This window comes from Gorilla gorilla, chromosome 6 (genome assembly GCF_029281585.2).
Source record: "Gorilla gorilla gorilla isolate KB3781 chromosome 6, NHGRI_mGorGor1-v2.1_pri, whole genome shotgun sequence".
In the NCBI taxonomy this organism is placed as follows: Eukaryota; Metazoa; Chordata; class Mammalia; order Primates; family Hominidae; genus Gorilla; species Gorilla gorilla.
Window position 1 is genome coordinate 132,586,955 of NC_073230.2, and position 13,943 is coordinate 132,600,897.

Below are 13,943 nucleotides of genomic sequence, written 5' to 3' on the forward strand. Positions count from 1 at the left end.
GTGCATCCGCTGTCAGCGCCTAGGGGAAGGGGAGTAGTCAGGGAAAAGGAAGAGGCTGAAGAAAGGTGGACAAGGTTATTATAAAATCCAGCTGAACAAGAAGATGAACCCACAGTAGCACAAGGCCAGTAAACAAGGTAGAAAAGGATGCTAAATGGAATTTACATATCTTAAATGCATAGTGTAGCTGTGGTGGTTGCAGGGGACATGTAGGAAACACTCTTGAGGTAACAGAGAGGCAAGCCCATTAAGTATAACTAATTTCTTTGGCAAGTTACAAAAAAGAGGAAGCAGAAGGGAATTTGAATGTGATGAGAATGCCTTTGTACGGATGACTTAGACAATTAGAAGTTAGAAGCAAATAATGATTGTTATTATTATGTTTTTGACTAAGGAAAAACTGCACTATGATGGGATATAAGTCATTGTCAACAATACCTAAAGTTTACAACTACTGCCATAGCTTTTTTTTTTTTTTTTTTTTTTTTTGAGACGGAGTCTGGCTCTGTTGCCCAGGCTGGCTTGCAGTGGCACGATCTCGGCTCACTATAAGCTCCGCCTCCCGGGTTCACACCATTCTCCTGCCTCAGCCTCTCAAGTAGCTGGGACCACAGGGGCCCGCCACCACGCCCAGCTAATTTTTTTGTATTTTTTAGTAGAGACGGGGTTTCACCATGTTAGCCAGGATGGTCTCAATCTCCTGACCTCGTGATCCACCCACCTCGGCCCCCCAAAGTGCTGGGATTACAGGCGTGAGCCACCGCGCCCGGCCTGCCATAGCTCTTATAAGTGGTGAAAGGTAGCACTTACTTTTTAACTATATCACCCACCCTGATAGTTCCCTGACTGTCCCTTCCACCGAGAGTGGCAGGGACTGTTACTGGTATAATATTCATGTGAGCAGCCATGTGATGCCTCCTTGAATGGCCTTTTCTTTATTTCTGGAATGATCTGGGCATGAGCAAGGAAAGCCAAACACACTAAGAAACTGGCTTCTGACGTCCTCAAACACTCTAGCAGGCATGCCTGCTTGCCTCTACCCTTAGGCTTGAAATGACTCACCTTGACAAATTATAGGGCTTAGCAGAATAGCCCTAAAGAATCCTTTGGTAAATCTTGTATTAGTTCCGTAAGGAACCACTGCAAGGCTATCAGACAATTTCTCCCTTCCTGTTCCTAACTTGGGTCAAGTAGGTTTATATATCTTTGCTTCTTGAGCCCCATCCATTTCCCATTACCACTGCATTTATATAGTTCTTTTTCTAACAAATTTACCTGTCCATATGGATTTCTCTTCAAAATCACTAAAACTGAAAAGAACTTTCAGCAGGAATATCGCTCTACAACTTACCAGCTGTATGGCCTGGGTGAGTCCTTTAACTCCTTTGGAACTATGCCAATATTTCCATCTGTAAAACACACAATGGTTTGACTAGGACATCATTTCCTGACAGTGGTTCAAGAACCCCTAGCTGTTCAAGTCTGCGTTCCAGGTCATTTGGGTCAATAAAAGTTGTAATATTTGTTTCCATTTGTTTTTAAGGAATAAATGATCATTTCTTTAAATGTACCATAAAAACAAATACAATTGAGAAGCACCAACTGCACAGCAGTTGAGTACATGCTGTGGTTAGTGGAGGTCAAGTGAGATTGGGAGCACTTTATCAAACCTGTACATACAAAGCCTCAACAGTTTTGATTATTATTCAGTATTAAGTTGCTCTTCATTTTCGTTGTACTGTGGTTTTTAATTGCGTTTAATTATTGTTTAAAACAAGTGTAAGGTCAATCTATGAGTTAAGGAAGAACAATACAAAAATGCTAACTATGTAAAATTTACTTCAAAATATTTGGACTTTCATTTCATTAATCACCCTATGAAAGTGATGAAATATCACAATAATATGTCCCAGGAAGACCAATCAAACAATTTTAAAAATAGAAAATATGATTTTTAATCCAGTTTATCTTTTTATTTATAGATAATAAGGTGTATCCAAGCCAAAATATGGGTTCAATTCCCCAAAAGAATAGCATTATATCAAAAAAATATAAACAGTTAAGGTCATTGCCAAGTCTTTCAAAACAGTGGTACTAATTTACAAAATAACCAGCAGTGTAAATGAGATGTTGTTTCACCAAATTCACACCAGCAATGTTTTAATTTAAACAAAATTTTTAAGAAGAAAAGTGAAAGAAGTTGAGAATATAGTCCCACTTGTCTATTTTTGCATTTGTTTCCTGTGCTTTCAGTGTCATAAATCATTATCAAGACCAGCGTCAAGAAGCTTTTCCCTTATTTTTTCTTCCAGTGGTTTTACAGTTTTAGGTCTTAGGTTTACATCCATGATGAGTTGATTTTTGTGTATTGCGTAAGATAAGGGTCCAATTCATTCTTGTGCATGTGGATATTCAGTTTTCTCCACGTCATTTATTGAAGAGACCATCCTCTCTCCATTGTGCATTCTTGGCACTCTTCTCAAATATCAGTTGATTGCATATATGTGGGTTTGTTTCCGGACTCTTTATTTTGTTACACTGGTCTGTGTGTCAATTTTTAGGCCAGTATAACACTGTTTTAATTTTATAGTTTTGTAATATATTTTGAAATCAGAAAATGTGATGTCTCCAGCCTTGTTCTTTCTCAAATTGCTTTGCCCATTTGGGGTCTTTTGTGATTCCATGTGAATTTTAGGATCCAGAAATCCCACTTGTGGGTTTATATCCATAAGAAGTGAAATCAGGATCTCAAAGAGATGTGTGCATCCTATGTTCAACTGTAGCATTGTTCACAATGGCCAAGATATGGAAACAACCTAAATGTCCATTCAGAGATTAATGAATAAAGAAAATGTTGTATATACATACAAGAGAATATTATTGTGGCTTAAAAATGTTGGAAATACTGGCATGTGCAACAATATGGGAAAACCTGGAGGACATTATGCTAAGTGAAATCAGATAGTCACAGAAGGACAAACACTGCTAATTTCACTTATATGAGATCTAAAATTGCCTAACTCATAGAAACAGACAGTAGATAGTAGTTGTCTGGGGCCTCAGGGAGAGAGAATGGGGAAAGATGGTTATTGGATATAAAGTTTCAGTTATGCGAGGTTAGTAAGTACTAGAGATCTGCTGTACAACATAGTTCCTACAGTTAGCATGGTATTGTGCAATTAAAACATTTGGGAAAAGGGTAAATCTTATGTTAAGAGTCCTTATTACACAAAAAAGTACATGGTAAACACTATGTGCCCACTATCCAGAATTAATGTTAGCATTTTGCACATTTGCTTTAAATTAAAAAAAAATTATTATGAATAAAGTTGAAGTACTATAGTTTACCTTTCCTTCTTGCAGGCAACCATTGAGTCTTTGATATACATAGTCTGTTTTTTTTTTGTATGTATATACAGTTAGAATCCTTATACTTTTTGTGTACGGTGGTTTTCTGAATTTGTTAAAATGTAAGTAATTAAATACAAATTCTGGAATATCCCCTTTTCAGTTAACATTTGTTTTTAAGAGCAATAATACTGATACTTAGATAACAATTTATTGCTTTTAATTTCTGCATAGTATGATATTATATGACTATAGCACATTTTACATACTTATTTCTCTTTAAGTGGTAAATTGCATTATTTCCAATTAATCTCAATTGCAAGTTATGCCACACGCTTCCTTCTGCTTGTGTACAAGAGCTATTCAAGCAATAATACCCAAGTGTAGAATTACTGTTTGTAGAGTAAATGTTTCTTCATATTTTATAGATAGAGCCAAATAGTTTTCTAATTGATTGTTCCAGTTTTCATACCCAGTATCTGAGAGATCCTCATCTTAACATTCAGCATCAGAAAAATATTAAACTAATAGCTGTGAAATTTATCTTTTTGTTTTAATTTGAGTGTCCTTGATTTCTAGAGAGGTTGAACATTTATTCATGTTTATTGGCCGTTAAGATTTCTCTTCTATGAATTGTTTCTGTTTATATCCTTTATTTTTCTTTCATGTTGTTTGTCTCTCTCTCTCTCTCTCTCTCTCTCTTTTCTCCTGAGACAGCATCTTGCTCTGTGGCCCAAGCTGGAGTGCGGTGGCATGATCATGACTCACTGTAGCCTTGACCTCCTGGGCCCGAGGTTTCAGCCTCCTGAGTAGCTGGGACCACACCACAGGCATGCACCATCATGCCCAGCTAGTTTTTTTAATGTTTTTATAGAGATGGAGGTCTCACTACATCTTTTGTAGGGATCTTGCCCAGGCTAGTCTCAAATTCCTGGGCTCAAGCAATCCTCCTGCCTTGGTTTCCCAAAGCACTGGGTTTACAGGTGTGAGCCAGTGTGCCAGACCAGTTGTCTTGTTTTACAGTGATTGTAGAATTTCTTTTTTTTTTTTTTTTTTTGGAGACAGAGTCTCACTCTGTCACTAGGCTAGAGTGCAGTGACGTGATCTTGCCTCACTGCAACTTCTGCCTCCGGGGTTCAAGCGATTCTCTTGCCTCAGCCTCCTGCATAGCTGGGACTGTAGGCACGCGCCACCATGCCTGCTTAATTTTTGTATTTTTAGTAGAGACAGGTTTCACCATGTTGGCCAGGATGGTCTCGATCTCTTGACCTCGTGATCCGCCCGCCTCAGCCTCCGAAAGTGCTGGGATTACAGGCACGAGCCACCACGCCCAGCCTGTAGAATTTCTTTATGTAGCCTGGATACTATTTTTCCTTATAATTCTGCCAGGTTTTGCTTTATATATTCTATGCTCTTTTCAGGTTCATATAAGTTTACCAATCGTAAAGATTGATGTATCTTCTTGGTGGTTGTTCCTTATATTGTTATAATTTTTCTTTCCTTTCCTTATTAATGCTTTTTCTTTTAACTCCTGGTATGTCTGATATTATTACCCCACGGTTTTTTGTTTTTGTTTAACATTTTCTTAATATATTCACTCTATCTCTTTTTTTTCAATTTTCTGCAACATGTTATTTTAAATGTGTGTACTTTAAGTAGTATATATTTTTAATTAGATGAGTTTTATACATTTGTTACATTTATTATAACTGAGGTATTTATATTTTCCATCTTTTAAATTTATTATGCTTCTCTTTGCTTTCTATACCCTTATTTTATGCTATTTAATTAATTGTTGACATTTTTCTTTTTTCTCTTTTTTGTCTTTTTTTTGTCCCTGCTGGTTTAAAAATGATTTACTTTTCATTTTCTAATGGTGACCTATCAAATTTTAACAAATGATCAGCTATGTGTTTTTAACAACATCTAAATGTAATCAGTAAATTTTTAGCTTCTTACTGAAAAAATGCAAAGATTTAGTATGCTCTAAAAGTACTCCCTGAAATCACCTCTTCCATGTTCTTTTCTATTATTGTCTATGATTTTAATTCCATCATTTATGTAAAAATAGAGATTTTTCTCCCCACAGGCAAGAGTTAGTTAATTTTATTTTCTAATATAATTCACTTATTTTATCACCAAGCTTTCCCCGCCCCCCCCCCCCATAACCTCTCCTTTCCCTCTGGATTTGCTTTTTTTTTTTTTTTTTTAAATCATCTTAGGGTTTGGAAATTTAGTTTAAATGCTCATCGTAAGTGGAACCTTCTTTCTTCCCATCACCTGACCCTCATTTGTCTGTGCATTTTGCCTAGAGCTCCCAGTCTATAACTAAGTCTTATTTATTTATGTATTTATTTCTTGTCTTGGGGCCTCTGAAGATACCACGGTTCTAGTCCTCAAGCAAAGAAGCAGCTTGGCTGGTGTCCTGATCTGTGAGGGCTTTCTCTAAACCTCCTCCCTCTAGCCTCCCTCCCCCTGCCATCCCAAACACTCCAGTTTATAAGAGCTGTGACCCTAGCAATCAACATAGTTTTTCTTAGCCTCCTTTCTTGAGGAGGGAGTCTGATTCCAGTCTTAAATTTCATGAGGTAGGCCTGGCTTCTGTATCCTTCCAGGAGTGGAGTAAATTTGGTTCCCATTATCCAGAAAGTCTCAAATTTCTAGACTACTTTAGATCTAAGTCTAAAGACCAACAGCTTTGTAGCTTCAATCATTTAAACGTATGTTCCAGTTTTATTTCTGTTCTACAGAAATGTTTATATTATTTTTAGCATGATTGGGTCTTATTAATTAAAAAAAACTACCATTGTCTTGTGCTTGGGTCAAGGCAGGGGACAAAAATTACAAATTTACATTATTATTTTGACTGAATTTCATTAGGTCGCTTTTATAAATACCTAGTAATATGATAGACCAAAGAAATACATGTTACTCATTGAATTTGCTATGCTTCTGTTAAAAGTGATAGCAGTCTATTTCCACGTGATTGTTAGCCTGTTAAATATCCCCTTTGGAGTGCCACATTCTTTGCCAAAATGTTTTTTGGAATCGTTTTTGACATCTCTTCTTTTTTTATATAAAATTGATCACCAGGTTCCATCTCCTTTTTTTTTCTCCTTTTTTTTTTTTTTTTTCTGATTCACTGTTGCAACACTTCTACCCACTTCCAGTTTCTCAACACTTCACTCCTGTACTATGCAACAGCCTTCTAAGCATCTGTTTAGCCCAGGACAATCTTTTAAGACAGTGGCTCTCAAATTTTAGTATATGTCGGAATCACCTGAGGACTTGTTAAAACACAGATTGCTGGCTCCAGCTAAAGCCTCTCTGATCCTATCCCCAGGCCCCCAGTTTGTGATACAGTAAGTCAGGGATAGGACCTGAATATGAATTTCTAACAAGTTCTCAGGTGATAATAATGATAGTGGGTTGTGAACCACACTTTAAGAACCACTAGTTAAAAACACTGTTTACATGTTAGCACTCCAGTACTCAATATCCTTCAGCCATTTCCTATTGCCAGTAGCATCATATCTACATTCCCAAGTTTGAGGCCCTCTAACGTTGAACCTCATTCTACTTGCCAATTCCATTTCTCCATGTCTGTGGCAGTCTTACAGCTAATTCCTTAACCCACTGTACTTTGTTCAAAAGATCTTACATCAAGCAATATTTTTTTTCTTGAAGAGTGGATTATTTTCTTATCCAGTAACAGGCAGCTTACACATCTTTAAGTAGTTCCATGATTGTTTTCCTCCAAAGTACTCTTTTTATTTTTTCTATTTCAGTCTTGAAGACTTTACTGGATCTACATTATACTTGTTTAACTCTCAGCTCCCTTGGGCTGTATTTAAGACACATAGGGGAGAAAAATATGGAGACAGATGTAAGACTCCACCATGAATAAGTTACATTGATCCTTTTCCCTAAGCAATGAGCTAGGCTTACTTGCATTTAATATGACAGGTATGTTTCCTTTTTTTTTTTTTTGGTAGTTTTTTAAAATATCTTTGCCTAGGCAGTCTGTTTCAATTTTTGGATAATTTTTCAGATATTTAAGAAGGTTTGTATTTTTAATTTAAGGATTAACATTATATTTATATTACATAACTCTTGGTTTTCCATTTTTTCTAGACAACACCTGTTAGTTCCCTACTAGGAAAAAACAATGAAACTATCATGTTCCTTCTTTCTCTCTCATCCTTTGCATATCCTCTTCCATTGATTCTAGTAAAACACTGCCTTTCTTAGTGCTTGCTTTCATATGTTAAACATGTTCATACTTCTATTATTTTGGTATGTCAGATACAATATATCTCCTTTCAATCTCAGATATTCCACGAGGCAATCATACACAATTAAATCATACACAATTAAAGAAAACAACTTTAATTGTATCACTTCTGTATTGTGAGGGCATATAACATCAACATTCTGTTCAGTAATCTTAACTCCCTACATTTCTTTTATTATTATTTCTACAGTGAAATATTTTCAATGTTCCCTACTACTCCATTTGTCATAGTTACCCAAGCCATTATTGTTTGGTTTTAACAATATGTTTGTAACCTTTATCTTTGAAGGACAGCTTGGCTAGATATAAAATTGTTTGCTTATATTTTCTTTACTTAATTATCTTGTAAGTGATGCTTTGGAGAAATATTTTGTTAGATTGTTTTTCCCTTTATGAATTATTTGATTTTTTTAACCTGGCAGCATGAAGTTTTCTTTTTTTTTTTTTTTTGAAATCCACTGACACTCCTAGACTATGTCTTCCATATCAAATTTTTGGTTACTTTTTCCTGGCATGCATAGTGTGTCCTGTAAGTATTTAGATTTAAACCTTCTTTTATTTCAGGAAAATTTTCTTGATTTATGACTTTCAATTCTTGTTGGCTTCTGTTTTCTTCAGCTTCATTCCTTAGGGTGTCCAACTATAAATTTGTTGGATTTTACTTGACTGTTTTATATGTAAATATACATATAAATATATAGATATATAGGAATATGCTTTATTATCCTTAAGACTTTCTTTATTTCAATTTTATTTTATTTTATTTTCTTATTTTCATCTTCTTTATTTTTTATGGTCCTGTAATCCTTCAAATTTGATTTTCACTTTTGTGACTAGTTTATTTTCTTCTTTTCTGAGTTTGCAGCTTTAATTTGATCTTCCTCTATTTTATTTGCATCTCTTTATTGAGTTTTTGCATTTGTACTTTTTACTCTTTTTTAATATATGAAGTTGTGTTTTTTGTTGTTCTTGTTTTAATTAATGGTAAAATATACGATCATAATTTTCATCTGTTCAATGGCAACATTTTCCATGTGTGTGTGATTCATACGTTGAAAAGTTTTGCTTTTTTCTATATTTTTCATAGTGTTTTTATATTTGTGCCATAGGAATTTCATGTTTATTTCTCACTTTAAAATAAGTTGGATTTTCCTTGACCAACTATGTCTAAGTGATAACAAAGGGACTGCTTCCCATAGCTGTCACTCATCTATGGGATTCTCTGTGTAGCTCCACATCCTCAGCTTCTCTGAGTCGAATTAGATCCAAGAAGACTTGTACCACCACCTTGCTCTCTTTAGTTCCTGCACGGAATGCTGCAGTAAAAGAAAACAGCTTTTACTACACACTTCACTGTGAAGATGAGTTCTTCACCTTTAGAAAGTATATTTTTGTGGCATGTCTAAGATCTGCTGCCACTAGGTTTTCTCACCACTCTGTACTTTTACTAGTCCTTGCATTTCTTGCAGGGTCTGCTGGTTACATTATTCCAGTTTTGTGAAAATGGAATTTATGTTTTCTATTACTTTATTCTTCTTGTCATTCTCCGTGTTGCTTATGCACAAATTTTCAGGAGGAAAAAGAGAAAGATGTCAACTTTTGCAGCCATGGTCAAACAAGAAGACTTCCTGTTATCTATTTTAATATGGAAATGATTCTCTTATTGATATCATGTAAGACAACATTTGTAGTTATAAAAATAGCTTTTACATAACCACCTCCTACTTAATAAACTGAAGTCTCTGTCTTTTTCATATTATTTATGTACCTACATGACTGACGTTTTGAACTTAGATGTAAAGGTTTACTATATCATTTATATCTTCCATTGTTGAGTTTTTCCCATTATTGCAGGATATGGCCATGATTTTGCATTTTATTACAAAAATAATAATTGTGCTATGTGTTATTTTGGTGAATGTTATTCATTCTTATTCGATACTGAGAAGAACTGTCACTTGTCTTGAACAAGCACTATGTTTTACATAAAATGCTTCTGTAACTGGCCCAGTTTCCCTTCCTTTAACAGCTGTTAGAATATAACAATCACATTTTTCATTCACTTAAGATAATTGAACACATCACAATGACATTTGCTTTTATTATAGCTTCAGTTTTTATTCAGATCGACTTTAATTAATTTCATTTTGTCATACCTTATTTAACGTTGTAAGTCAAATTAAATTCTTTCTGCCAGAATTCTCTTCTTCTCAGGTTTTGAAAACTCCAAAATGTGGTCCTCTTAGAAATTGATCAAAAATGGTAATAAACATAGCAAACATGTTGAACAATAGAGAGTCAAATTGACATCAATCCGTTATTAGATTTTCTTTGGATATGGTTATGCAAACAGTTTTAAATCCAGTAACTAACTGTTCTCCATCCAGCTCATGTTTCTTCATCTTATCCCCAGGGTTGCAAGGACAGTTTCTATCAAAGACATTCTAGACATCATGTTCTTTGTTTATGAGTGTTCCTTTTGAAAAAATACCAAGCGTAGTCTTTGCATGTAGAAATTACTTTTTTAAAAATTATACTTTAAGTTCCGGGATACGTGTGCAGAACGTGCAGTTTTGTTACATAGGTATACACGTGCTATGGTGATTTGCTGCACCCATCAACCCATCACCTACATTAAGTATTTCTCCTAATGTTATCCCTCCCCTAGCCCCCCACCCCATGACAGGCCCCAGTGTGTGAAGTTCCCCTCCCTGTGTCCATGTGTTCTCATTGTTCAACTTAAATGTTGAATGAATAAAAGGACAAATGAATAGTAAAATAAATTTCAAATTATAAAAGTTATTCGTAACCCATACTAGATCATCTATTACTGTTTTCACTATTCACAAACTACCTGCTGATATTTTGTATCAGTTGGAAAAAAAATGACAAAATTTATCTAAAGCCTCTTGGTCCCTCTTTCATTCTCTATGTTGCTCAAAAATTACCAGCAGTATTCCTGTGATTAGAACTCTGTTTTTTAGCCTCTAGGAAGTAATTTGCCTTGGCCTAAACATCTGTCATTTTAATGTTTGCCATTTGTCTAGACTGTGAACATACCCCTCTTTCCTCCTTCTGCTTATTTTTCTGGACCTTTGTTTCCTCTATACTTTTAGTACTTGCTTTTTTATTCATTCACTTATTTATTTGTGCAAGCTCAGTTAATTTCAGGCATTTGCTTTTCTAACTATTATCACCAGACTGATATTTTTCCTTATTATGGAGACCTTTGCCAATTTTTGTATATACTCTTTTAATATCGGAGCTAATGAGAGAGATTGCTGTTTACCACAGCAATTTCATTCAATAGCTTAGTCTTTTCTTTCTCAGGGAGACATTGAATGCATGGTTAGAATTTTATGTGCTAAAGTCTACCTTCCTCTTATAGATTCAGGCTACTGAATCATTGCTATCTTTAAACTATTTTATAAAGTCTTATTTCCCCTATTTTTGTCAATCTGTTTGAAATAACTAGTTCTGTTTGTCTTCATTAACATAAACCTATGACAATGTAATTTATATGCAAGGTATTTTATTTTATTTTATTTTATTTTATTTTATTTTATTTTAGATTCAGGTGGTACATATGCAGGTTTGTTACATGGATATTGTATAATGCTTGGGCTTGGGCTTCTATTGAACCCATCAGCCAAATAGTGATTGTAGTACTAATAGGTGGTTTTTCAACCTTTGCCCCTCTCGCTCCCTCCTTCCTCCCTTTTGGTGTCCTCAGTGTCTATTGTATCCATCTTTATGTCCACATATATCATTGTTTAACTCCTACAAATATGCAGTATTTGATTTTATGTTTCTGTATTAATTCACTTAGGATAATGGCCTCCAGCTGTATCCATGTGGCTGAAAAGGACATGATTTCATTCTTTTTATGGCTGTGTAGTATTCCATGGTGTAGATATACTACATTTTCTTTATAAGTGTAATTGGGAAAATTTTAGATAAAAATACTTTCTTAGTTATAGTTAAAAATAAGGATCTTAGATTTACATTTTCAGTGAATAACTATTGTTAAATTTGTTTTGCTATGTACTCACTGTAGAGGTTACAATAGTTATATGTTTGTTCTATGAATTCTTTTGTATTACCAGTTCACTTCCATGCAAAGTAAACTCTCTATAAATAGTCTCAAAAATACCATGAAGAGTTGTTCTGATTTCCTTTCTCTCTATTATCTGCCCCACTGTAGCCTGAGGGCTTAATAGATAATTGCAGTCAAAATGAAAGTTAAAACTTAACTTAGAACAAGTTTGCAACATGCCTGGTACCTTGGGATTTGCAAATCTATAACTCCTTCTGCTCCTGGGAGTTGAGTTAATTATGGCAAATCACACTAATTCAATTATTCACTAGGTCTTTATTAGAAACAAATCTATTATGCTATAGAATGCATTGTGGATTTGGCTTAAGACTCCCAGCTTGTCATTATTCAATATTATGAAATTCCTATTTAGACATTTAGTTTAAGTGAGAACATAAAGCATATAATAAAACTGCAGGTTTCTCTTGCCATTGTTTAGGTCCCTAGGTTTTCAATTTAATTCTCATTTATTGAATGGCCACATTGTCCAAAGCCTGTTACACCTCCTGTCCTTAAAAAAGTTACAATAAATCCTGATGTAACAAAGGTACATAAATAATTACTATGTAAGGCAAACAAAATAAATATGATAGGGAAATAAAGGAGGAAAAGAGATTGGCGGGATTAGAAAAATTCATGGAGATGGAGAAGGATGGTCTAAATTGGGTCTTAAAGGAGCAGAAGGATTTCTACTGAAGGAAATGGGGGAGTGGCAAGAAAGGGCATTTGAAAGGACAAGATGAACAAGAACCCAGCGAAAGGATGTGTCTTGCCTGTTCAGAGAGCAAACAGGAGTTATGCTAAGGTGGCAGATGAAGTCCTCTGGTGCATGGCAGGCCATTCTCTGTTGCACTGCTTTTTAAATTTTTGGCTTTGCTTGTTAAGTTTTTGGTTTGAGTTGCTTGAGTCAGTGAGTGAAGCAGTCATCACAATCAAACTTGCTAGGCACGGGAGAGGCTTTGAGCTTGCCTCTGCTGTGAGCCACTTGACCAAAAACTGCTCAGGGTAGTTATGTGGCCTTAGGCAATTTTACTAACCCCCTAAGCCTTACTTCTTCCTTGAAAAATGGTCACAATAATATGACACCTACTTTGCAAGAATGCCATGAGGTTAAATGAGATAATGCATATGAAAACCAGAACTGCATCATATGGCACCTTTGTGCAGTTTGGAAAATTTTGATCATCTCTCCAAGTGAATGCAACCCTTCTCTAGGGCACCCATGTGGGTGAGTGGAGATTAAGATGGATTCCAGTCTCCCCATAACCTCACCCAAGCAACCTTGTGCAGTATACAACCTGCACAACTGTACCTGGAAGCCCTGAGATAAGGGCTTAGAGAAATGCTTAGGTATAACAAAATCTAAATAAACATTGCCATCATTATAATTATTATACCGCAAACCACTAAAAAAACGCAGTGTTGAAGCTTGGTCAGAGACCATTCGGTTAAGTCTATTATGAAAAGAGACCAATATTAACAATGCACACCTAAGTCTCAGCAAAGAGTTCAAAATACAGAACAGGAAACCAAACCAACAGGCGTCCATTCCTGTGTGACTCTCCTTCCACTAGATGGTGCTGGCTTTCTTCAGCTTGTTGCAGCGGAACTGTCTTCCACTTAAAAATGGCTTGTATTTACCGATAATTCAGGTGGTATCTGTGTCCCACCAACCTCCTTCAGCTCTTTGCGGAGGAGGAGGTGTTTCTCTGAGAGCATGAATGTTGCTCAGGGCATGAACACCGTTCAGAGGACATGATACTTACTAGATAGTAGAAGGGTATGGGAGATCTGTAAGCCACTAAGGAGAAACTCCACTAAATTCCTAACACTTTGAATTCAAAACGAGTCTATCATCAATAATTAATTTATCAAATAACAGCATCATTTTACTATTTGCCCTTCTTGGGCATTGTTAGAGTGTGGGAGTGAAAACAAAACATGATCATTCAAGTGAGCACTTAAAAAAAAAAAAAGGTACTCTCCAGATACCTAGACTCCATGCCAGAGAAAGGGGATCCCATCCAACTTAAGTCCTAAGGGCACATTTTTGTTATTTCTACCTTCATCTTTTTTGATGTGTCATGTTCTAAAGACCTTGTGAGCTTTGCTACATATTAGGTTTCTGAAAAGTCTTTCGGTTAAACTGATATACATCAAATTGTGAGGAGAATTTGCTACTTAAGAAATGATTTGCTCAGAGTG

At 35.4% G+C, this 13,943-nt stretch overlaps 1 protein-coding gene across 2 annotated transcripts in view; it reads right to left on the reverse strand.

Moving 5' to 3' along the window:
* Positions 1-13,943, reverse strand: part of NDUFA5 (NADH:ubiquinone oxidoreductase subunit A5) — an 85,839-nt gene that overhangs the window by 28,547 nt on the left and 43,349 nt on the right. For both annotated transcript variants that reach the window (XM_063708028.1, XM_031012625.3), the window contains one exon: positions 1,352-1,409. In XM_063708028.1, the coding sequence (XP_063564098.1) occupies positions 1,352-1,409 (58 nt within the window). The remainder of the gene's footprint in view (positions 1-1,351; positions 1,410-13,943) is intronic.